We start from the raw sequence: 22,821 nt of genomic DNA on the forward strand, positions 1-22,821 counted from the left end.
GGGTGGATGCACGGAGGGCTGCGGCTTCCAGGACCGGGCCTGTGGCTTTTCCCTTCTAGCTGCCGCCCATGCCCGGCAGGACACCTGGTCCAAGTGCCTCCTCTCCTCCAATGCGGCACCTCCTTTTCCACCTTCATTCTCCAGCCTGCTCCCTAATGGTTCCCATTCTCACCCTTCTCATTATCTTTTCCCTTCTTGGGTACAGAGCCTACAGATCCTGTGGCTTCCATTTTTTTATTTGATTCCTATAAAACTCTGTGAGGTGAGAATTCATTTTACAGGTGATGTTGGGGGAGGCTCAGAAAAGGGAAGTGACTTGCCGAGCGCTCTCTGATCCTTCTGACTCCAGATGACTTGGGGGCGCTGGCCAATCACTGAGCCCCTGTCGGCCTCTGTTGTGCTTCGAAGCCACCTAGACCAGAATGTGGCAGCTGTCATTTGTCAAGGCCAGCCCAGACCTGGGTTCTGGCCAATGAAAGCAGCAGTGTCTTTGGATAGAAAGGGCTGAGCCACGGGAGTTGGGAGACGTTTGGGACCCAACTTCTATTGATTCTCTTGGGTGACCTTGCACAAGGCCCACTCATCTTGGAGCCCTGTCCTCATCTGTAGAATGAGGGCAGTGAAGCCAGCCTGCCTTCGCCACAACTCCATGTGGCTACCGCGACACTCCAAGGAGGCCATGCTTGTGAGCATTCTTGGCAATGGAAGAGGTTATGGACAAGGAGCACTCCCATTTCCTGCTCTCTCTTAGGCCCAGAATCCTGATGGCCCTGGCCTACCATTTATTGGCAGAGGATTGTGTGGTCAGCATCCTGGGTTCCTCATCCCAGCAGCAGCTTAAATGTACTCTATACTCTCGCCCTGGGGAATCTCACCTCAGCCCTGTCTTCGAGGAATCCCGAACATGCTTCCATCCCGGTCCTTCTGCCGAACTCCCCACTATGCAGCCAGCCAGCCACCTGGCAGATGTCTCTACTGTCACGACACCAAGCCTCTCAAGCTCACCACATCCAGCCTCAACTCCTGTCTCTGTGAAGCTGCCTCTGATCCTAAGGGACCAACCTGTGTGGGGGACACCATTGACCCAGGTCATCCACCCAGAAATGCAGGCACCACCCTCAGCGCCTTGCTCTCCCTCCCCTTCCTCCATTCTGTCAACCACCGGGTTCTGACAATTCCCCTTCCTCTGTCTCCCCAGGGTCCAGTCCTCCCTCACCACCCTACCCTGCCATCCAGGCTTCCATTCCTCCCCACGAGCTGCCAGCCAAGTCTCCTTGCCTGTGCTTTTGTTCACCATCCCTCTTTCTTTCCACCACAGAATGAGCTTTCTTCCCCTCCCTTTTATCATTTTTTCCCTTTTAGGCCTCAGAGCCCTCCTCCTTACTCCCTCCCACCGGCCTGTGTTTTAATGTGTATTTTCAGCTTGCGTTTTTGCAAAGTGTGACTTCTTTTGTGCAGACATTTTTTTATGTCCTCTTTCCCTCAGCACAAGGTTTTAGGTCCCATCCAAGGTGCTACACGTACCCCCACTGCCTCTAAGTGCTGCATGGGACTCCGTGGCGCCCGTTCACTCCCTGAGGACGGATACCCAGGCTGCTTCCTCTCCCAGGTACCACAAATAATGCTGCAATGGACTTCCTCTTACATCTTTTCTTGTGGACCTCTGGGAAGAGCTCTGAGATGTGTGCCCATGAGTGAAACTGCCAGGTCATGGCGTGCATAAGCTTAATTGAATGAATACTGATGGATTTGTGTCTGGAATGGCTGCACCCATGTGCCCTCCCACCAGCAATGCCTGCGGGGTTCCTGTATCTTCTAGAGGAAGGAGCTTTCTAAAGCCGACATCTGTCCACATCTCTCCCCTGCTTAACACCCCACCACGCCTTCCCACTGCTCCCTTAACACGGCCTCCACCACCATGGCAAGCTGGCCCTGGCCCTGATCTACACACACACACACACACACACACACACTCTAGGATCCATTGAACCTACGTATCAGCAGCTGGTCCTCAGTCCCGTGTGCCCTGCTCTCCTCCATTCACGCCCACCATGTGGTCCTATTTCCAAGCCTTCTAGTGGGGGGTCTTGCCCCTGACACCCCTACTCCTGGCTGGCCTACATACGTGCCCTGAACTTCACAAGCTCCCATGAGCCCCTTCATCACAGCACTGCCCTGCTGGGCACGGATATCTTTACATGTCTCTGATACTTCCGTTAGACCGAAGTTTCTCAACCTCAACACTTTTAACCATTTGGGATGGATAGTTCTTCACTGTGGTGGGCCGTGCTGTGCACTGTAAGATGTTTAGCAGCGTCTCTGGGCTCTAATCGCTAGATGACAATAGCATCCCCTTCCGCAAGTTGTAACAAACAAAAATGTCTCCAGATATCGTCAGATATTCCCTGCATGTCAAAATCACCCCTTTTGAGAACCACTGCATCAGACTATGCGTTACTAAGGCCAGGGACTGGCCCTTGTTCTCCTCCAGCACCCAGAGCAGGCCTGGCCCCAGTTAGGTGCTCAGTAAATGCTACCCAAATGAAAGACAGCCAGCCGATCTCTGGGCAAGGACCGGAGGGTGGGACTCAGAGGTCAGAGTTCCAGAAGTGCATGACGTCATGGGGGAGGGGAGTCTGTCCTTTTCCTTCCCCTAAAGGCACCCCAATCATCATCTCCTGTTGTTCTTCCACCCTCTCTGTGGGGGAGGGGACATCGAGGCACAAGGTGGACTTTTTCCATGGCCTTGAGTCCGCAATGAAGGCCACGCTCATCTCACAGATGTGCCACATGGAGCAATGGCTGCCCCAGGGCACGGGCGTCTTCCATGAGGAAATATGCAGGGGGAGAGGTAAGCCACGTGGCATTTATAGTGGGCATGGCTGTGGCCGCCTCTGGGGAGGGCTGGGGGCTCAGGCACATCACTGCTTCAAGGCCATCTTCCAGGAGCCCAGTGCCTGCACGATCCAGGAGCACCGCTGGTGAGAAGCGGGCAGGCTCTTGCAGCTAGGGCTCCAGCGGTGCGTGGTGGCTGGGTCGCACACCCACGAGTCCCCGTGTGGCAGCGGCCAGGAGTTCCAGCAGCAGCTGGCTAGGATGTGGTCCTGGGCCTGGGCCGCGTAGATGCACACTGATGCTTCTGGGTCGTGTCTCAGGTTTTCCAGAGCTGGGTCAGGGGGAGGAGAAAGGCTGCTTGTTAAGACCAGGTCCCCCACAAAGGTCTCACAGCGGATCCTCCCTTCTCACCCCCGTGTCTCGGCTTAGGATTTTGTTTAACATCCCTTCATTTCATCTTCCTCCCAGCCCTTCAAACTGTGCCTGCCTTTCGAAGCCTGAATTAAAATCTGCCTCCTTCAGGAAGCCTTCCTGGATTGCCCCAACCTCATCAGTTTCCCCAGTTACAAAATTAACCTGCCCCCATGAAGAGCCTGGACCACTTGCTCTGTACTAAATGGTTTGGGGCTTGTTTTCTAGCCAGGGTTCCTAGACTGTAAATTCCCCTAGGGTGGGGCTGTGTGTTCCGTGTCCTGGTGACCCCGTGGTACTTAACACTGCTCGCCAGGGATGAAGACTAGTACAGCTGGACTGAGCTGATGCCCCCTGCTTTGGGACCTAGTCCTTCTGTTTTCTGCCACCCACTTCGAGCCCACTCATTCTCTCCCTGGCCCCTGAGATCTCAAAGACACAGGGCAGGACTTACCCACTTTAACTTCATTCAGCCAGTCTTCTGTCATCATGCTCTCCATGCAGGGGACCAGGGACCCTTGAGTGTAAGCCCAGAGGTGAGTGCATCCAACTCCTGACTAGGGCCCCCGCCCTCAGACCAGACCTCCTGAAGTTCTCCCACCCTCCTTGAGTCCCACAAAGGAGGACATAAACAGAGACCCTGGAACAGATTCCCCAAGAGGAGTCCTGGGAGAGACAGCAGGTCCGGAGGGCAGGAATGGCACCGGGACAGGGACAGGATCTGGGCTAGAGCTGACGCTGACAGTGTGGCCCTAGGTGGTCCCTTACCCACCTTGGCCCTTAGTGTCCTCACCTGAGACTCAGGGAGGTTGCTGCCTCAGCTGGCCCCTTCCCCGGGGTGCTTGAGCGGTAATAATGTAAAGGACACGGAGCGCCTTGCACCCCTTTCAGGCAGGTGTGGGGTCCTGGAGGGAATGAGACCCCGCTCCTTGGCCACGTTGTTCAGCCCTCCCCAGCTCCCAGCCTACGTGCCTGGTCCCCAGAGTACCTGCAGGTCCTCGAATGGGTCAGGCTGTACCTGTCACCTCTTGTTGGGCCCGCCCCACATTTCTCTGCCTGGCTCATTCCTATTTATCCCTGAATATTCAGCTTAACATGGTTACTTCTCCAGGAAATCCTTCCTGACCCTGCGCCCACGCTAGGTTACGTGCCTCTCTGGGCTCCCAGAGTATCTGAGTTTCTCTCATCTGTACACACTGTGATGTATTTTGTGACTCATGAATATCGCCCACCAGACCAGGGGTCTCAAGCTTAGATCCACTCGGGGTGGGGAAGTGGGAAGGGCGGTCTCTGAGGATCTTAAATCACACGCACAATTGTATGTGTGTATGCATTTTTCTAGGGGCAAGTGTTCATAACTTTTTTCAGGGTTTCCCAAACCCGCAAGAAGTTAGGGACCCCTGTACCAGGCCAGAGGTCGTCTGTGGCAGATGCACCCTCTACCCTGCTTCGGTTCCCCAGCACAGATCCCTGGCACAGAGAACACCCCTGAGGCTGTTGAACACCAACACTTTTAGATGTGGTTAATTTGGAGCAAAAGTTAGGGAAGTCAGCATCTAGCAAATAATGTCACTCTGTGTGAGAAGCTGCCTCTGAGCAGGCCCCCACGTTCTGAGGGATGCCCCCAGTCCTGGGCTTGGCTCCTCTGTCCCTGCACAGAGCAGGTTCACAGCACACCCCCACCCCTGCCATCCACATCGCCTCTAGAAGGGTTCTCTGTTTCTCTAGACTAAGCATGGATGGTACCTGATGCAGAGGGGAGCATCATACAACATTTGCTAAATGAGCCAGTGAATGGGTGCATGGACGACTGGACGGATGAAAACCACAAGTGACTTGGGGAAAAGAACTTAAAAAAATGTTGCAAAGTGCGGGAACATCATCCTGTCGGAGCTCCTATGCACCAGGGTCTCTTGGTCCTGGTGAAGGAGTGTGTGGATATTTGAGGGAGGGGAGGGGCGTGGCTGGGAGGAGACATTCCCACCTGCCATCCGAAGGGTCTGAAGGGGATTCTGAATGAGGGGAATCGAGTTGTTTCGGGGAAGTGTAGAGTGAGCTGATGTTGAGGGAGCACCGTGACTAGCCAGTCTTCACATTATTAAAAAATATTCTCATCTAATCTGTGAAACAGGAGTTAATCCCCATTTTACAGGTGAGGAAACTGAGGCTCCGTGGGAGTAGATGACTCAGTTGGGGTCACACAGAAAGGGGATCATGGAGCTGAGATTCTACTTCACACTTTCTACCGCACAGCTTCGCCTCTCTTGCCACAGTCAATGGTAGGCTCCTGCTGGGCCTGGACCCGTACTGTACTAGGGAAGGGAGTGGGGAAACAGCAGTTCCGCTGTGCAGTTGCCAAGGTTGTGACCTGCACAAGGACTCCAGGCCGGATCCACCCTGTGGCCCACTTCCCAAGCAGGGATCTAGAGGAAGAAACACCTTTCTAATTCGCACCATGACCATCTGCTGGCCAAGTTTTGCACACAAGAAGAGGCATTTCCCAGGTGCCAGGAGGGCTGGCGGCTTCCTTCCAAGGGGAGGAAGCAAAATAGAGGGCAGGCAGCGCCCCAGGTGCAAGTCTAGCCCTGCCAGGTTACCTATGAACATGACTGAGGACTTCCGGAGGGAGGCCCGGGGATTCTTGGCATATTCCAGGCTCTGGCTGAGGAATGTGAAGGCGCTGTCTTGGTGGGTAGTCACCTGGGACGAAGAGAAAGCCCAAGAGTGCTGGGGCCTCAGAGGCACTAATTACCCATCCAGTCCTCCCAAAGCTAGGGATGGTGACCCTATCAGGCAGCCAAGCCCTGGCAGCTTGCCTCCTAAATGTCTCTGCCACCATGCTCGCCTCTGCCTGAGACCCCCAGAGACCAGGTCTCATCTGTTCTTAACAGATTGCAATGATCGTTTCCATGGTCTTCCTGCCTTGGGTATATCCTCTTCCAGTCCACCCCCTGCTACAGCTCGAAGGAAAGTTCTAAAGATAAAAGTCCAGCCTAGTGAGAATGGACATGGCATGCAAGGGACATGATAGATAAAAAGACAGGTCTGATCAGCGTGAAGGATTCAAGTTACAGAGCAGTGAAGAATAAACTGGAGAGTTAGGAAGGTCTTAAAGCCAGACAGGAATAAGACTTACCCATGCATTAGAAAATAGGAAGCCAACATCTATTCTTGATAGAGCAATGACAAAGCAATGTTTTGGGCAAAATAGTCTGAGAGTGGTGTTCAGGATGAGTTCGATCAAGTAGAAACTAGGGGGCATGGGGGGCAGGCATCCTGCTAAGAGGCTGCTGAGAAACATGAAGAAAAATCTAATATGATTACTCTCCTGTTGACAGTCTACTCTGGGCCTGGCATCAAAGCCTTCATGATCATGCTCCTCTGCCTCAGTTTCCACCACCGCCCCCCACCCCTTGCTATACACACTCTGCTTCAGTGCCAGTGGCCCCGCTACCCCCGGATCTGTGCCTGGTACTAGCAGTTGCTCCTGATTGGAGTGCCCTTCCCTCTCTTCTTCATCTCATGCATCTTTCTCATCCCTTGAGGGTCATCTCAGGAGCCACCTCCTCCCTGAAGCCTTCCACAACCCTCAGACGGAGCTGCTCTCGCCACTCTTCATGCTTCTGCAACCTATGACAGCGTGCTGTAATTATTTATATCTATGTCTCCCCCAGTGGGTCCAGAGTTCCCTCAAGAGAAGGGGCCAGCTCACTCAGCTCAGGGTCCTCAGCACCCTGGACAAAGGTTGGTGTGGCATAGATCCCAGAAAGCATTGGATGAATGGATGAATGAATGAATGAATGAATGGGTTACTGGTCCTTTCTCAAAGCTAAGGCTAGAAGTTGACCTTCACACGAGCAACGCTGTTGATGCTGAAAGAACAAAAACAGAATCTAGAGGAGCCTGGGTGGCTCAGTCGGTTGAGCGTCTGACTCTTGATTTCAGCTCAGGTCACGATCCCAGGGTCGTGGGATCGAGCCCTGCTTTAGGCTCCGCACTGAGCGCAGAGCCTGCTAAAGATTCTCTCTGTCCCTCTCTCTCCACCCCCCCCCCCGCCATTAAATAAATAAATAAATAAATAAATAAATAAAATCTACGAACAAAACAAAACAGAATCCAGAGGGGTCTAACACAGAGGTCATAAGCCACAAACCACAGTCATTGGCAGAACAGTGACCAGCAGTGTTTTAAACAAGCTAAATTGATGGCTAATTAATGTCTTATAAAAATCTGGGCTTCTAGCTTTTCTCGTGAAGCCGGAGGACCTGGCAAGAACGGCCTGCACAGTGAAGTGGAGCACCCACTCGTGCTTTCAAGAGGGCCCGGGCCCTCCGGGTTGCCCCCAGCCCCCACCACTCCTGCGCATGCTCATTCTCTGGTCGCTGTAGGTATCTGAACCAGCACCCTGGCCAAACGCCTCCTCCAGACCTCTTTTTCCCTCTGGGAAATGATGGTAATAATATCAGGCACTGCATCGTGGAGGCTTTGAACATTACCGATAAGGGTGGTATCCAGCCCTTTTCGTAATCCTGGAGTCTGTTACTCTGCACATTTTGCTAGATTGGTGTGGAGGGTGCTGGCCTGCCCCGCCCACATTGGTGTGAAGCATTTATTGCCCCAGCAACGCCTCCTCGGAAGAGAACTGCTGGCCCAAGGTCACGTCCCTTCCCAGGGTGGCTGGCTTCCAGTAACAAACGGACACAGGGGTGTAGAGCCCTGGCCCCAGTTTGGGGAATCTCACTGCAGTGTTGGCTGAGATCTCCCCCAAAGCTACGCTGCAGCTTGACCTCTCCTCGTGCCCCCTGCCCTCCCTTCCGCAGGTGTCGAACCCAAGGGTGCACCCTAATAAACCTCCTGCATGCTAATCTCTGTCTCTGAGTCTGCGTCCTGGGGAGCCTGGCCTGTGACAACAGGGGAGGCAGATGGGACTAGATGGCAAAGCTTCCCAAATGTTATGCGGAGGGACAGGGCTGCATCCTGCAGGACGCGTTCTACCCTTCTACTGGGTGTTTGTGGCCCGCTCCTACTTCAGGATGCCCTCAGGTGTTACCTAGAAAGGGGGTTCTGCGGTTAAATAAGTTTGGAAAGGGGTGCCTGGGTGGCTCAGTCAGTAGAGCAGCCAACTCTTGATCTCAGAGTTGTGAGTTCAAGCTCCATGTGGGGCAGAGAACCTTAAACAAACAAACAAACAAACAAATAAATAAATAAATAAATAAATAACTTGGGGAATCCACGGATTCAACAACCATGAAAAATCTCAGCACCGAACATCTCAGAGCCTTTAATGACCTGATGTCACGACAACCCTCCAAGAGGAAGATGACGAGGTAGTGTTTCCCAAACTTACTCATCTTAGAACCTCTTTTCTCCCCTCGGGGGCATTTCTCGTGGGAATGTGTCACAGAGAATACACCCTGGCAATTGCTGATGCAGAAAAGGTTGCCGCTGAAGCGCTCAAAGCAGGGGTATAATACAGACAGACTCGTGTTTGAACCAGACCGCTCTGGTGGCCCGAGTGGGGATGGGATCAGAAGAGATGAGAGATTCAAGGCTGAAAGAGCCAGGCGATGGCTGGATCCAGAGCCCAGCTGGGAGACATCTGTGTCTTGAACTAAGGGCAAGGACAGTGGGGATGGGGAGGGAAAAACCAGATGCAGAGATATTTAGGATATTAAAGATTGATCAAATGTGGAAGGTGACGGATATGGAGTCGAGGATAATTCTAGGTGTCTACTTTGGGGATCTAGAGGGACGGAACAGAATTGAAATGGGAAGGAAGGCCATAAGCTCAGAGAGGCCTGCTGAGCTTGAAGTGCGTGTGGTTCACCAGGGAGGTGTCTGGTAAGCCACCAGAGAAGGACACTAGAAGCGAGAAGCCAGAAATACAGATGCACGTTCAGAAGCCGACAACTTGTGGGCGGTCGTGGAATTGCCAGGCAGGATGCTTGGGCGAACAGAAGGAAGAGAAAAGGGAAGAGTTGCCCCCCTCCAGCACACTCATCAGGAACCACTTAGTCTCGAAAGCACTCACAAGGTACTTGCAAATTTTGGCCACTGTCTGCTGCTGGTTGTCCCAGGACTTCCGGCTATAAGCTCTTTTTGGCAGTTCCCAGGCCATGAAGCAGGAACAGCGGAACAGGGTCTTCACACATTTCTGGGGACCAAGAGGAGGACAATGCCAGCGCTGGGGAACTCCACGACAGCCAGAACATACTCCAGAGAAACAGTTTTGTGAAACTGACTTTTGGAAAATCAAATCCTGTTTGAAATGCACAAGTGCACGAAGGCGCCTGGGTGGCTCCGTCGGCTAAGCGTCTGACTTCGGCTCAGGTCATGACCTCGTGGTTTGTGGGTTTGAGCCCCGCATCTGTGCTGACAGCTCAGAGCCTGGAGCCAGCCAGAGCCCTCCCCAGCCAGGGCCCCCCACTAACCTAAAAGGTGCCTCGGATGCTGTGTCTCCCTCTCTCTCTGCCCCTCCCCCACTCATGCTCTCTCTGTCTCTCTCTCTCTCTCTCTAAAATAAATCAACTCAAAAAAATTCTTTTAATCAATAAAAAAATTTAAAAAAACCACTCTGAAATGCACAAGTGCAGTTGTTCCTTTTGAGGAGGACTTCCACCACGGTGCCTTTGGGAAACAGGCTTGTCCACAACAGGTGGTTAGTGACTCTGGCCTGGTTTCCCTAACGGGAGGCTCGGCCGCAGGGCCCGGGGCCTACGCACACTCACCTGGCTCACCTTGGTGTTGCCGTCTTGCATGGTCAGCAGCAGGGGCACCAAGGTGCCCATCAGCTGCTCCTCTACGGCTGGGGTGCGAGGCGACCGCAGCTTCTGAACCACCTTGCCGTACAGGCTGATGCAGGAGGAGCGCACGTCCTCTCGTGACTGGGGCAGACCCGGAGGCTCAGGCGTGCTCCCTCCTCCCAGAGGCTACCTGGGCCTCTGAGCCCCACGCGGAGGCATCAGCCTTCCTTCCACTCACTCTGGGGGGGGGGGGGGGCCCTCCAGGCACAAGAAGCATGGAGATGGACAGAGAAAAGCGGAGGCCACCTGGTGGGGCTGATCTGGGGCCAGCATCCCCCTCACTGGAGCCTAGGTCCAGAGTTCTGCCCTCTCTCCCCAGCCAGGGCCCCCCACTAACCTAAAAGGTGCCTTAGTGCCAAGTGGAAAAAAACGTCCCCCTCTGCTGGAACCAATTAAAAAATGCACCCCCGCCAGGTGGGCCAATTGCAACGAGGCACATGTCTGGGGAGGCTTCATTACAAAAGAGCTCTCTCTGTGGGAACCAATTAGAGAAGGAACTTTCTCCATGCAAACCACTCACAAACAGTGTGCCAGTTGGAACGAGGGGCCCCTCCCCCTGGGGTGACTCCTGTCTGCCCTGCCCCCAGAAGGCCGTGGCAGCTACTGCATCCCCCAGAGTAGTAAAGAGCCCCCCTCAAACCCTCTCACCCTCCACCCCCGTGGGATCCCTTACATCACTGAAGTGTGGGAGCAGGACCTGAAGCATCTCCACATAGACCGAGCTGTCCATCAGCTTCCGGTCCTGCCCCCTGAAGATGGTCTTGAGGTTGTGGGCCGCCTCCACCACCAGCAGCCCGTCCATACTCTTCAGGCCCTTCACCATAGAGGGCAGGAGGGCCTGGACCTTGGCAGTCTGTGGGACAGGACCATCTGGGATGGGGGCTCCTACCTGGGCTGACAGGTGAGAGCCCCAGCCTCTGATTCACTGAGATCGACTTGGTGGAGACGATACCCCTCCAGGTTTTTGGTTATGCCATCCCAGCAGCCTGGAATGCCCTCACTCAAGCTCTTCCCATCCCCAACGTCCTCTGTGTCCTCACTCACTCCTTCCTGGAGACCTGAGGCCCTTTGTGGCCACCCCCTTGTTGGCACTAGGTAGATGACCTGTGTTGCTAGTTAGCTTGCAGTCTACATCCTGTCCCCTCGGCCCTCTAGACCCTGAGCTGCAACAGCACCAGGCAGAGGAAAACAAAGCACTTTTTAAAATGCTAAGATGGGGGCGCCCGGGGGGGGGGGGGGGGGGGGGGCTCAGTCGGTTGAGCATCCGAGTTCTGCTCAGGTCAAGATCTTCTGGTTCGTGAGTTCCAGCCCTGTGTCGGGCTCTGTGCTGACAGCTGGGAGCCCAGAGCCTGCTTTGGATTCTGTGTCTCCCTCTCTTCCTCTCTCTCTCTCTCTCTCTCTGCCCCTCCCGCAGTTGTGCTCATGTGTGAACACACTCTTTCTCTCTCTCTCTGCCAAAAATGAACCAACATTTCTTTAAAAAATGCTAAGGTGCACCAACAATCTGGGACTCAGTTTCCTAATTTGTAAAATGGGAATGATTACTGCCATCCCCAACCCCTCCTATACACACTGCCTTCAGGGTCATTGTGAAAAATCTGGATTAGAAACGATTTCAGGGGTGCCTGAGTGGCTCAGTCGATTCAGAATCTGACTCTTGATTTCAGCTCAGGTCATGGTCTCTAAGTTCATGGGATCGAGCCCCACCATCGGGCTCCGTGCTAACAGCGAGGAGCCTGCTTGGGATTCTCTCTCTCCCTCTCTCCCTCTCTGCCCCCCACCTACTCACGTGCCCTCTCTCTCTCTCAAAAATAAATAAATAAACGAACATTTTTTAAAAAGGAAACTATTTCAGAAAGAATAAAATGTATGGGGAATCTTTAAAGGCTATCTACCCACTTTACAGATGGGGCAACTGAGGCAGGGGCAGAAATGGGTTCCAGCATCTGAGAGTCCGTGATGGCCAAGCTCCACCCTTCCTTGAGCTCGGACCTGGCTGGCCGAGCTCTCCTCTGTCCTCTGCTCACCTTCTCAGTCCTGCGGGCCAGGATGATCAGGCCTCGGATGGACAGCACCTTCATGATGGGGTCCTGGTGGTTCAGGCCTTCAGCCATCCTCCCCAGAGAATACTCCTCAGGGATCCGCCGCACCTGTTCCATCTGGAGAAGCTGCAGGGGTGATAGTAATTACTCCCTGGGCCGAGGGCCAGTGCAGCCATCCGTCTCGCCACGCACGGGGAGTGCATGCCGGATGACCAGGGGCTAAGTGTGGGGCATGAACGATTGCTATCTGGTCAGCGCTGTCCAAAGCAAGCCACGTGTGTAAATTTAAATTTTCTAGAAGCCGCATTAAAAGAGCAAAGGAGAAATCGATGAAGTTAATTTTAGTAATACATCTTATTTGACCCAATATATCCAAAGTCTTATCATTTCAGCATGTAATCAATAAAGAGATTATTGACATATTTTAGTCTCTAAGACTTTTTTGAATCAAGTCTGAGATGCGGTGTGAATTTCAAACTCACAACACATTTCAATTCAGACACATTTCAGGGGCTGACTAGGCCCCAATGTGGCTGGTGGCTATCATATTGGACAGTGATGGTCTAGTTAGTACCAGCCACTGGCTCCTGTCCCCACCCAGCCATCAGTGTTGGTGACGCCAGACTCTGTCCTCTCTGCCTGGCTTCCCTCTGCCCACTGTCCTCAGTGAGCCCCTCAGCTCAGGATTTTAACTGCCAGCCCTAGGCATATAACACTCAAGGCACCGTCTCTAGTCTATGGCACCGTCCAGAGCTCCTGACTTGGAAAACAGTTTGCCAGAGGCTGAATGTGTCACTCTCCAGCTCAGAGCCCCCGTGCCCCCCACTGACTTTCACCATCGGGCCCTACTTGCCCCTGGGGCCTCATTCACACCATGACCATCCTCACACTCTGACCGCCAACCAGCTGCTAACTAAGCTGCCCGCTGTCTGTGGAAGGACCCAGGCTTTTTGTCCTTTCTGTGCTGGCAGGATGCCCTTCTGCAAGGGCATCCACTTCCACTCGAGCACCTTGCACGGCTCTGTCTAAAACTCGGCTCCCCCTCGAAGCCATGGTTGACAATGTGCCCAGGCCTCGTCTGGGTGGGCTGCCCCCTTCTCTGGGAGCCCTGAACAGGGAAACCCCAGTGCCCCTATCTACTTATGCGTCTGCCTCCTGCCACCCCTCTGCCCTCTGGGGCTTCCTTGGGAACACAAACTGAGTGCCTCTCCTTGGGTCCCTGTTACCTAACACAAGCTCTGGGGTAGAGTATGTGCTTAGAGCACACTTTCGGTGCATGAGTTCAGGTCCAACACGAAATTTGGTTCCTTTCCTCCTTAGAACTACCCTTCCCCTATGTTCCCATGGCAGGGGTTAGCACCACCGCCCTCCACTCTCCAACCCTAAACTGGGCATCACCCTCATCTCCTTCTTCTCTCCACCACCCTCCCACCCACGGCAGCCCCCTGCCTGGTCAGCCTCACGAACGCTTCTCCCATCCGTTCCCTGGCCTTACCTCCACTGTGACTATTGAGGCCCTGTGTCTGTATGATGAAAAGAGAGAGCTGGGGAGAGGGGCAGGGCCGTGGATCAGAGGGGGAGGAGGCAGGAAAGGCTCCACCCACCCCTCCACCCATCCACCCAACTGATGCTCAGACCTGCTCTGTACCAGGTTCCGGGCTACACGCTAGAGATGCAGGGAAGTGTATTGATGAGGATGATGGTGATGATGAGAATAACAGCAGTAATACAGCTGACTCACAGACGGTGCTTCCCAGGTGCAAGCACTATTCTCAGAGCTTCACGTGAACTCATTTAATCCTCAGCAAAACCTTATGAGGTGGGCAATTTATTATCCCCATACTATAAGCGAGGAAGCCGAGGCACAGGGGGGTTCCGGGACTGGCCAGGGTCACACGGCTCCCCTGAGTTCACCTGCCGTTGGAAGAAACAAGCACGCACATAGACAGTCACAGCAGAGGTGGCTGGGGAAGCCGGGGAGGGACACGTGAGCTACATCAAGGTGCCACAGTGAACATGGTGGGCCCGGCTCTGGCCGAGAGCAGCCCACGTCTTCTGGGGAGGAGGAGAAGGCCTGGACCAGGCTGAGGACCCTTGCCCTAGGGTGGAGAGCCACTGCTCAGTGCTCCAGGGGAATGTTAAGGAAAGGGTAAGCCTAGAGCCCCATCAACAGATGAATGGATAGACAAAGGGTGGTATATACACACAAGGGAATATTACTCAGCCTTAAAAAAGAATGAAATTCTGAGCCCCTTTAACAACATGGATGAACCTTGAAGACATAAGGTTGAGTGAAAAAAGCCAGACACAAAAGGACATTGTATGATTCCACTTATGTGAAACCTACAATGGCAAGTTCATAGACACAGAGCAGAGTGCTGGTTGCCAGGGGCTGGGGAGGCAGAACGGCAGCATAGTGTTTAATGAATACAGTTTCAGTCTGGGACAGAGGCTGCATTTAGGAAGGACGACGAGTTCTGTGGACGGTGCTGACAGCTGCACAAGAATGTGACTGCACCTAATGCCCCTGGGATCTACACCTAAACATGGCCAAAAGGGTAACTTTTATGTTATGTATATTTTACCGCAATTTTTTTTTAAACTAAAGAGAGGGAGGGAGGGAGAGAGTGGGTTTGTGTCTGGGTTTGAATCCTGGATCTGCCACTTACGAGCTGTGTGGCCTCGGAAAACTTACTTAAATCTGTGCCTCAGTTTCCCCTTCTAAACTGGGGGATGAAATAGCATCTGCACCACAGGATTATCATGAGGATCAAATATATGTGTAAAACACTAAGAACGTGCCTGGAACATAGTAAGTGCTCAATAAATGTTACCTATTAAAAAAAAGAAAAGAAATAAAACCATCTATCCTCAAATAAGTAAGCAAATGTTAGCTATAATTGTTGGTGGGTGTCCTCTTCTGGATCTGACCCTAACCAACCTCCTGATTCACCTCCCCCAGCACCCCATGGTACCCTCCACACATTCAACTCAGCTTAGATGTTACTTCCTCCAGGAAGTCCTCCCTGATGCTCCCACCACAACCACCACCACCTCCAGTCTCCTTTCTTCTGCCACAGCCTGGACTTCCACCATCATAGCACAGGTCACTCCATGGCACCCCATGTTATAATTACGGTGTCCTCCGGCTTCCCTACCGCATTGAAAATTCCTTGAGGGCTAGGCAGAGTCAATTTCATATTTGTACCTCCAACCTTGCAGGTCTGGTGCCCAGCACGTGGCACTGCCCAGCAAAGGCTGGGGTTGCCCGGGCATGAGGGGAGTCTGGGAGAGAGTAGAATGGGGTGTGGGGGGTGGAAAGAGGAGGACCAAAGGGAAACCCTATGAGGCCTTTGTATTCTAGAGCAATCATGCTCATGAAACTCTCAGTTGTTAAGTACTGTCTGCACAGGAGAAATGACTGGTCACGTGAACTGAGGTCTGTGCTCCGGGAGGCCCAGAGGAGCCTCGCCTGGTGCCCGCTGCCCCTCGGTACCTCCACGAAGAAGGCGGTGGCAGTGATCTTGTGCTTCTCGTCGCCTCTCTCCAGGAGTGGGATGAGCAGGTAGAGGATGCGGCAGAGCTCCTGGCAGGAGTAATGCACCATGGCCCTGGGGGTGAGGAGGGGCGAGCAGTCCTCTCAGGCTCTCCAGCCCCGGGGGCCTGCTGGGCGGGGTCTGGCCTGGCACTCTAAACTCTGGGCAAGTCAGGGGCACCTGGGGGCCTGTGTTCCCAGGATTTCCCACCCCGACAGGCTCTCAGAGGCCACCTGGTTTAACTGCTTTGTTTTACAGATGGGGAAACCGAGGCTCAGAGTGAGAAAGCTCGCCCAAGAGCACAGAGCATACAGCCCTTTGCATGATGCCTAGAGCACAGGAGGTGCTCAATAAATGCAATTGTATCATGAGACCCCCGGGGACCGCACCCTCCTGGGCACTCAGGGCGCAGGGTTAAAGAACAGACTGTAGGAGCCACGTCACCGAAATCGAGGTACGCCTTCCCAACCTTATGCAAGGCTGTGTATGGTTGCAAGGGAAGAGCCTGGTCTGGATCAGGAGGTCATCTCCCAGCGTTGCCACTTCCTAGCTGTGTGACCTTTGGTGCATAACTGTCCCTCTCTGCACCCTGGCATCCTGCTCTGCAAAATGTGCGTTGATAATCCCTGCCCACTGGTCAGCATAATGATAGCGAAAGCTAACCTGTGTTGAGCTCTTGCCATTACCAGGGGCTGTTCAAGTACTCTATTCAACCCTCATCCCAAACCCTGAAGATGGGTCCTATTCCTATTTCCACATTACTGATGGGCACATGACACACAGAGAGGGGAAGGAACTTGCCCTGAGACACACAGCGGGGAGGGGATGAGCTGGGACTCAGACGCAGGCAGACCGACGCCAAGGCCCCACACTGAAATACTAGACCACCCCACCATTTCTGTATTAGCGTGGGCACCGAAGTCCCAAGACCGTGAGAAAAGGTGCTTTGTAAGTATACTAAGTGCTCCACAACTGCCGGGCACTGTCATAGCCACAGCCTCCACGGACCGTGTGCCATTATTCATGTGTGTGGCATCCACCCACCAAGAGAGGCGATACCCCGCCATTCAGAAAACAGGTGATGGACCGAGGGAAGGGTCTGGCCCAGAGACAGACGCGAAGCCACGTGTGTGTGAAGATGCTGGGGTCTCTGCCTCCCTGCACCCCCTGCCCCAGGGAGCCCCAGCCTCACCTTGCCAGCAGGGACACTCCGCGGTGGTGGTTCTCGGCCTGCCCCATGAGCTCCCAGCCGCCCTGGTCCTCCAGAAAGGTGGCCTCATATGAGCAGCCCATCCTCAGCAGCAGGGTTTTCACCACTTTGACCACCCAGCTGCCAAGACAAGGGGGCTGAGATCTCCCGCCACCTGCCCCCACAGGCCAGGACTCCCTCCCAGCAGCTCCCATCTGGCCAGACTCACATCTCTTGGCCATGCTGATTGTTAGATAGCGATAATTGGTGTCTCCAGACAAAGAGGCTTTTTAAAAATGATTGTTAGCTTTGAGAAAGAGAGTAAACAGAAGCAGAATTCCCTTCCTTTCAGAAATGTTGCTTTATCTTCCCGTTTCTCCCGAGCCTCTTCCCTAGAGGGAGAGGTGGGGGCCAGGCCTCCCCAGCCCAGCCCCAGGGTCCTGCCTCACTCGTCCCCACTCCTTCACGCCCATGACCGGGCAGCGCCCTGCAGGACAGTCCTCTCTGCTCACTTGTACAGTCACCTGCGCTGGCCCCGAGTCCTTCGCCCCCTCAGGGCATGTAAGGAGTGATTCGCCAACCTGGAGGCACTGAAGGACCCCTCCCCCCGACCCGGACGCAGCGGCGCGTCAGGCCTGGTCCGGCCTCTCCACGCTTCCACCGTTTCCTCCATCAGCCTCCACATTTTAACAAAAATGCCGCTACCCTTCCTCCTTCCTCCCCACCCCCCTCCCAAAGATACAGCGCTAGGAGCCCCCAAGTGAGGTCTGTGCTGCTTTGCAAAAAAGGGGAGGCGACCCTAAGAGGAAGTCTGGGGACGGTGGCGCGGCTCCTTTGTCTCCCCCAAACACCCACTCCGCGAGCGTCACCTCCCTGGAAGGTTCTCAGCTTTTCCCAGCAAAGCGGAGCATGGGTTGCCCTGACCCTGCAGCGGGGTGGGGGTGGGGGGTGGCCAACGACCCAAGGCGGAGCTGCGTCCAAGTGCGGGGCTGCCGCAGAGCGCAGAAGTGGACTTCATTACGCGGGGCGGGGGTCGCTCCCTGGGCAGCCTGGCTCAGGGAGGCCACGCTCTTCATTGCTAGACAGTCGAGAACTTCTCCGCCACGTGCTCCCCTTCCCTCCCCCACCCAGCGCCTCCTCTGCTTTCCTCTGCTTCTGTTTGCCCCGGAGCCCGCCGGCTTTCTGAGACAGGGGTACCGGCCTCATGAGTGCGGCGGAGTCAGCATGGGTGCCCCGGACCTGGCACGCGGTGTCGCGCTGGGATGCGGTCCTGTTTGTCCTTCCACCACACCTGTGGGGCAGGAAGACTGCCCCCATTTCGTAGGCAAGAACACCAGGCCGCCAAGAGGCTAAAGCAGTTTACCCAGCGGACACAGCCTAAATGATGGAACCAGCACTCAAATCCAAGGTGCTCTAACTTCAAGCCCCACCACACAAGGGCTCACCCTCCGCCCCTCAACGTGTACCCCTCTGAGCATTACACAACAGAAGCCAAAAAAGAAAAGACTGACAGGGGCACTTGGGTGGCTCAATAGGTTAAGCGTCCAACTCTTGATTTCCACTCAGGTCATGATCTCACGGTTCATGAGCTCGAGCCCCACGTGACAACGTGGAGCCTGCTTGGGATTCTCTCTCTCCCTCTCTCTCTCCCCCGCCCCGCCCCCTTCCTCTCTCTCTCTCTCTCTCTCTCTCTCTCTCTCTGCCCCTTGCTCTCTTGCACCCTCTCTCTCTCTCAAAAAAAAAACAAAACTTTTTTTTAATGAACATTAAAAATAAAAAGACTGATAAACTCAACTACACACAAACGTAAACCTTCTGGATGGCAAACGACCATGAAATGTTGCAGGTTAAGTGACAAACTGGAACACGAGTGACAAACAACGTCCTTAGCACAGAAAACGCTCACACCGGAAAAATCCCCAGCAGTCCGGTGTAAAACGGGGCAAACACTGCTCACAGAACAGGAAACACAAACGGCATTTCACCTGCCACCTCATTCAAAATAACAGGGGCACGAATGAAAATCACAGCATTTTTTCCAACTTTCAGATCCGCAGAGATAAACGTGTCTGTTCCCTGGTGCCGGCAAAGGCGTGGGACGGTCATTCTCACACACGGCTGCACTCCGTGCCCTCGGGGGAGGGCGCTTCGGCAAACTGGGTGCTGCAGGGGGTGCTGCCGTGTTCCCCTTCATCACTCACTGCTCACCAGCACTTTCCACTGTGTGTCCCTGTTCCAGCTCGAGATTTCGATGCAGGGACCCTTGGACACGCCCATTCTATTTTCAAGAATTCGTCCCACATGTACAGTCACGCCTAGAGACATACACACGAGCTCACTGCAGCACCGTCTGTAAGTGCCAAGGGCTGCAAGTACCTAAATCGAGAGGATCCTGGTTAAATAGACTATGGCACCTTGAAACTGCACTTACGGGGATATTATGCAGCTGTTAAAAATAATGAGGCAGCTCTACATGTATGGTCTCCAAGATATAGCAGCTGCTCAAAGCAAAAATGTCTAACTGTAAAGTCCACTACCGTTGGTATAAAAACAGAAATCTAAATGTGTGCTTATCTCTGCATAAACCAGCTGGGGAAGGGTATGAAAGAACCCGGTTTTTCTGGGGAGGGTCACTGGGTAAGGAGAGGAAAGGAGACTCACCTCCAACGTCTTTTGAGACTTTTACCCATGTGCGTATATTACCTACACCGGTTAATAATTAAAAATAAAACGGTGGGGGGGGGGTTCCTGGGGGCCTCAGTCGGTTAAGCGTCTGACTTCAGCTCAGGTCATGGTTTCACGGTTCATGAGTTCAAGGCCGGCATCGGGCTCTCTGCCATCAGCCCAGAGCCTGCTTGGGATCCTCTGTCCCCCACTTGCTCTGCCCCTCCCCCACTTGCACGTGGGCTTGCTCTATCAAAAATAAACATTTGAAAAGGTACTATATTAAAAAATAGAAAATAGAATGGTGGGCCGTGGATACAACTCTAATACAAATAATATCTCTAGAGAGCCCGGGGGAGAAATGAAATTGTGAGCTGATTGCTTGCCGTTGTCCAGTGTCAGCCAGAGCCTGGCCCACACATCACAGCAGATGCTCCGAAACAGTTGTTGAAGAAATGTACTGGCTCTTATAAAAGTGTGCTTCTGTTTTCTCCTTTAGTCCCAAAGCTAATTTCTATTGATCAATCGCCCTGACGACGCTCGAAAGGGCCCTCGCTGGGTGGCTCCCCCCCAGTGGACATACCGCACAGGTACGAAGACGGAGGGCTGGGCATCCTTCTTGGCGTCCTTGCGCAAAGCCACGTGGCCAGACAGGTTGAGGCCGATGTGGTAATGGACCTGAATGAGCAGGGCCAGGAGCAGCTGGGGGTAGATGCGCCTCACGCAGCCCACGCAGCTGCTGACCGACAGGAGCTCGCACAGCCCGCTGGCTGCCTGGGGGCGGAGGGGAGGCTGGCTGCAGGCTCCGGTAGGGGCCCGGGTCGCTTCGCTAGCAAGCTGGACCTGGACCTTTGCTCTTCTCGGGCTCGGATTGGGAGAGACCAGCCTGGTGGCTCAGTCAGTTAAGCCTCCAACTCTGGGTTTCGGCTCAGGTCATGATCTCACAGTTCATGAGTTCTAGCCCCGCATGGGGCTCTGTGCTGACAGTGTGGAGCCTGCTTGGGATTGTCTCTCTCCGTCTCTCCCTCTGTCCCTCCCCTGCTTGCTCTGTCTCTCTCTCAAATTAAGTATATTTAAAAAAATTTGTTTTTTAATTGGGAGAGCCCAGCTCTCTATGCTCCCTATTGCACCCCAACTCCTGGCTCTCTGGGTGAGCCCTACACGAGAACAATAGCCTGCCTCCTTGATGTTGACACAACCCTGGAACAATCATGGTAGAGGGATCCTCTCCCACCTTTTGTCAGGTAGAGTCTTTTTAAAATTTTTTTTAATGTTTGTTTATCTTTGAGAGAGAGAGAGAGAGAGACATAACCCGAGAAGTAGGCTCCAGGCTCTGAGCTGTCAGCTCAGAGCCGGACTCGGGGCTCAAACTCATGAACCCTGAGATCATGAGCTGAGCCGAAGTTAAGATGCTTAACCGCCTGAGCCCCACCCAGGTGCCCCTGTCAGGCGGGGGTCTTGATCCCGTTGTGAAGGTGGGGAGACAAACTCAGAAGGGAGAAGACACTTACCCATGGTCACCCAGCCCTTGGGAGCAGGGCTGGGACTCAAGTCCCAGGTGTCTGGGACTCAGACACCAGGTACAGGATGCCCTGCCTCTTCCTCATTCATAACACAGGCACAGAGATCGTGAGGGGGCACCCATTGCCCCTTCGGTTTGGCCCATTAAACCAGGCCACCCTCAGTGGATCCCCTGGTGCCCAGCAACCAAGAGAAATAAACCCCAGCCTTGAGTGGGAGCCAGGGAGGCCCAGACCTGGACTGTCCCTCCACGCCTACTGATCACGCCCCTGCCCCTTTCATCCGTGACTCCCCACACCAGCCCTCCAAAGTCCCGGAAGCTTGGTTTTGTTGGTATTTGACCCACGATGCTCCCTGGGACCTGACGGGTGCTCACCTTCCAACTTCTCCACCTGCTATCCAGTCTGTCCTGGCCTGGGCCCGCCTCCCACTCGGCCCACTAAGGCCTAACTGGCAGGAGGAGAGTGCAGGGGCAGGGGGAGGTGACAGGCAGAGGTCACAAGATTGGATGGCTCATTCTGGTCCCACCACTCCCTAGCCCTCTTTGGGCCTCAGATTCATTCATCCTCTGTAAACTGGGGTCTCTGGTCCTCTTCTCGACAGCCCCACAGGTGATGGAGGGTGAATGAGGGGAGGGGTGGGAAAGAAGCCTTCTTTACGAAGAAATGGCCAAGATCCGTGCCCCCAGGCAGCCGGCCCAAGGGAAAAGCCTTGGATTGTGAAGTTGGCATGTTCCCAGGGAAACAAGTCACACATTGAGGGCTGGGTGGGGACCACGAATGGCAGTTATTTGTACTTTACAGCTCGGGAAGCCCTTCCACACACACTATTTCACTTTTCCGAACAGGTAAGATAGACAAGGCAGGAGCTATTACTGCCCATTTTACAGATCTAAATACCAAGGCTAGAGATGGTTATATAGTGAGGGAGCGGCAAGCTAAGCTAAGCTTCTGGGACTCAGAGCCTTTACATTTTTCAGTAGACCAAAGATAATGCTTGTATCCAAAGAACACGGTCAGCAGGATAAAGAGAAGTCTCTAATGATGTGCTACAGGGCTCTGCTCTTGGCTCAGTCTTGCTCAAATGGTTTGTCAACACCGTAAGATAAAAATGAGTCCGCACTGTATCCATGCTCAGACTACGCTTGAACAAAAAGCACAAATGAGTGACTCAAGAATACACTAGCACACAACGACTGAGAGAGGAAACGATGAGTGACCAAATCAGGGAAGGAGCGGGTGCCCATGCCTTATTCAAAGAACTCAGTGCTGGGGGAAAGGGGCAAAGGGACACGGTGGCAAAACGCAGGATTCAGAGCTAGGAGATCAGGGTCCGAGCCCTGGCCCCACCACTCACTAGCTCTGTGACCTTGGCTAAGACCTGGGATGTCACCGAGCAACACTGTCCTCCTCTGTTAAGGGGTAACATCACCCACCCCTCCACCCACCATGTCTTTGCTTCTCTCCACCAGCATGCCTTGTTTTCTGCTGAATCCCCAGAATTTATGTGTGCCCGGCACACAGTAGGTGCTCAATTACTGTTGTTGACTAAATGAATCAGTTCAACAATTTTTTTTTTACTGTCTACTATGTACCGGTATAGGCTAGACATTAGGGATATCCCGGTGGGCAAAACAGGTTCAGGCACTGAATTCGTGCATCTCACAGATTACTCAAAGGACTCCACACACTATTGTCAAATCACAACTGGGGTAAATTCTCCCAAGATAAAGTATGTGAAGCAAAGTATAATATGCACAGATTTGATCATGTCAGGGAGATAAGGGCGGGCTTCCCCGAGGAGGTGATGCTTGACTTGAG

General features: G+C 53.7%; 1 protein-coding gene across 7 annotated transcripts in view; it reads right to left on the bottom strand.

The window, feature by feature from the left end:
- Positions 1-2,846: 2,846 nt before the first annotated feature.
- The window catches only part of MROH7 (maestro heat like repeat family member 7), a 58,999-nt gene continuing 39,024 nt past the window's right edge, over positions 2,847-22,821 (bottom strand). For 4 of the 7 annotated variants that reach the window (XM_060624016.3, XM_060624021.3, XM_060624015.3 and 1 more), the window contains 10 exons: positions 20,064-20,254; positions 16,820-16,957; positions 15,588-15,702; positions 12,077-12,217; positions 10,723-10,902; positions 9,975-10,130; positions 9,278-9,400; positions 5,844-5,946; positions 3,701-3,763; positions 2,847-3,166 (listed from right to left, as the gene is read on the bottom strand). In XM_060624016.3, coding sequence (XP_060479999.3) covers positions 2,922-3,166; positions 3,701-3,763; positions 5,844-5,946; positions 9,278-9,400; positions 9,975-10,130; positions 10,723-10,902; positions 12,077-12,217; positions 15,588-15,702; positions 16,820-16,957; positions 20,064-20,254 — 1,455 coding nt within the window. In that variant the 3' untranslated portion in view covers positions 2,847-2,921. The remainder of the gene's footprint in view (positions 3,167-3,700; positions 3,764-5,843; positions 5,947-9,277; positions 9,401-9,974; positions 10,131-10,722; positions 10,903-12,076; positions 12,218-15,587; positions 15,703-16,819; positions 16,958-20,063; positions 20,255-22,821) is intronic. The other 3 variants (XM_060624017.3, XM_081796425.1, XM_060624019.3) reach the window with 3 other exon arrangements.

The sequence above is a fragment of the Panthera onca genome, chromosome C1 (assembly GCF_046562875.1).
Source record: "Panthera onca isolate mPanOnc1 chromosome C1, mPanOnc1 haplotype 2, whole genome shotgun sequence".
Classification (NCBI taxonomy): domain Eukaryota; kingdom Metazoa; phylum Chordata; class Mammalia; order Carnivora; family Felidae; genus Panthera; species Panthera onca.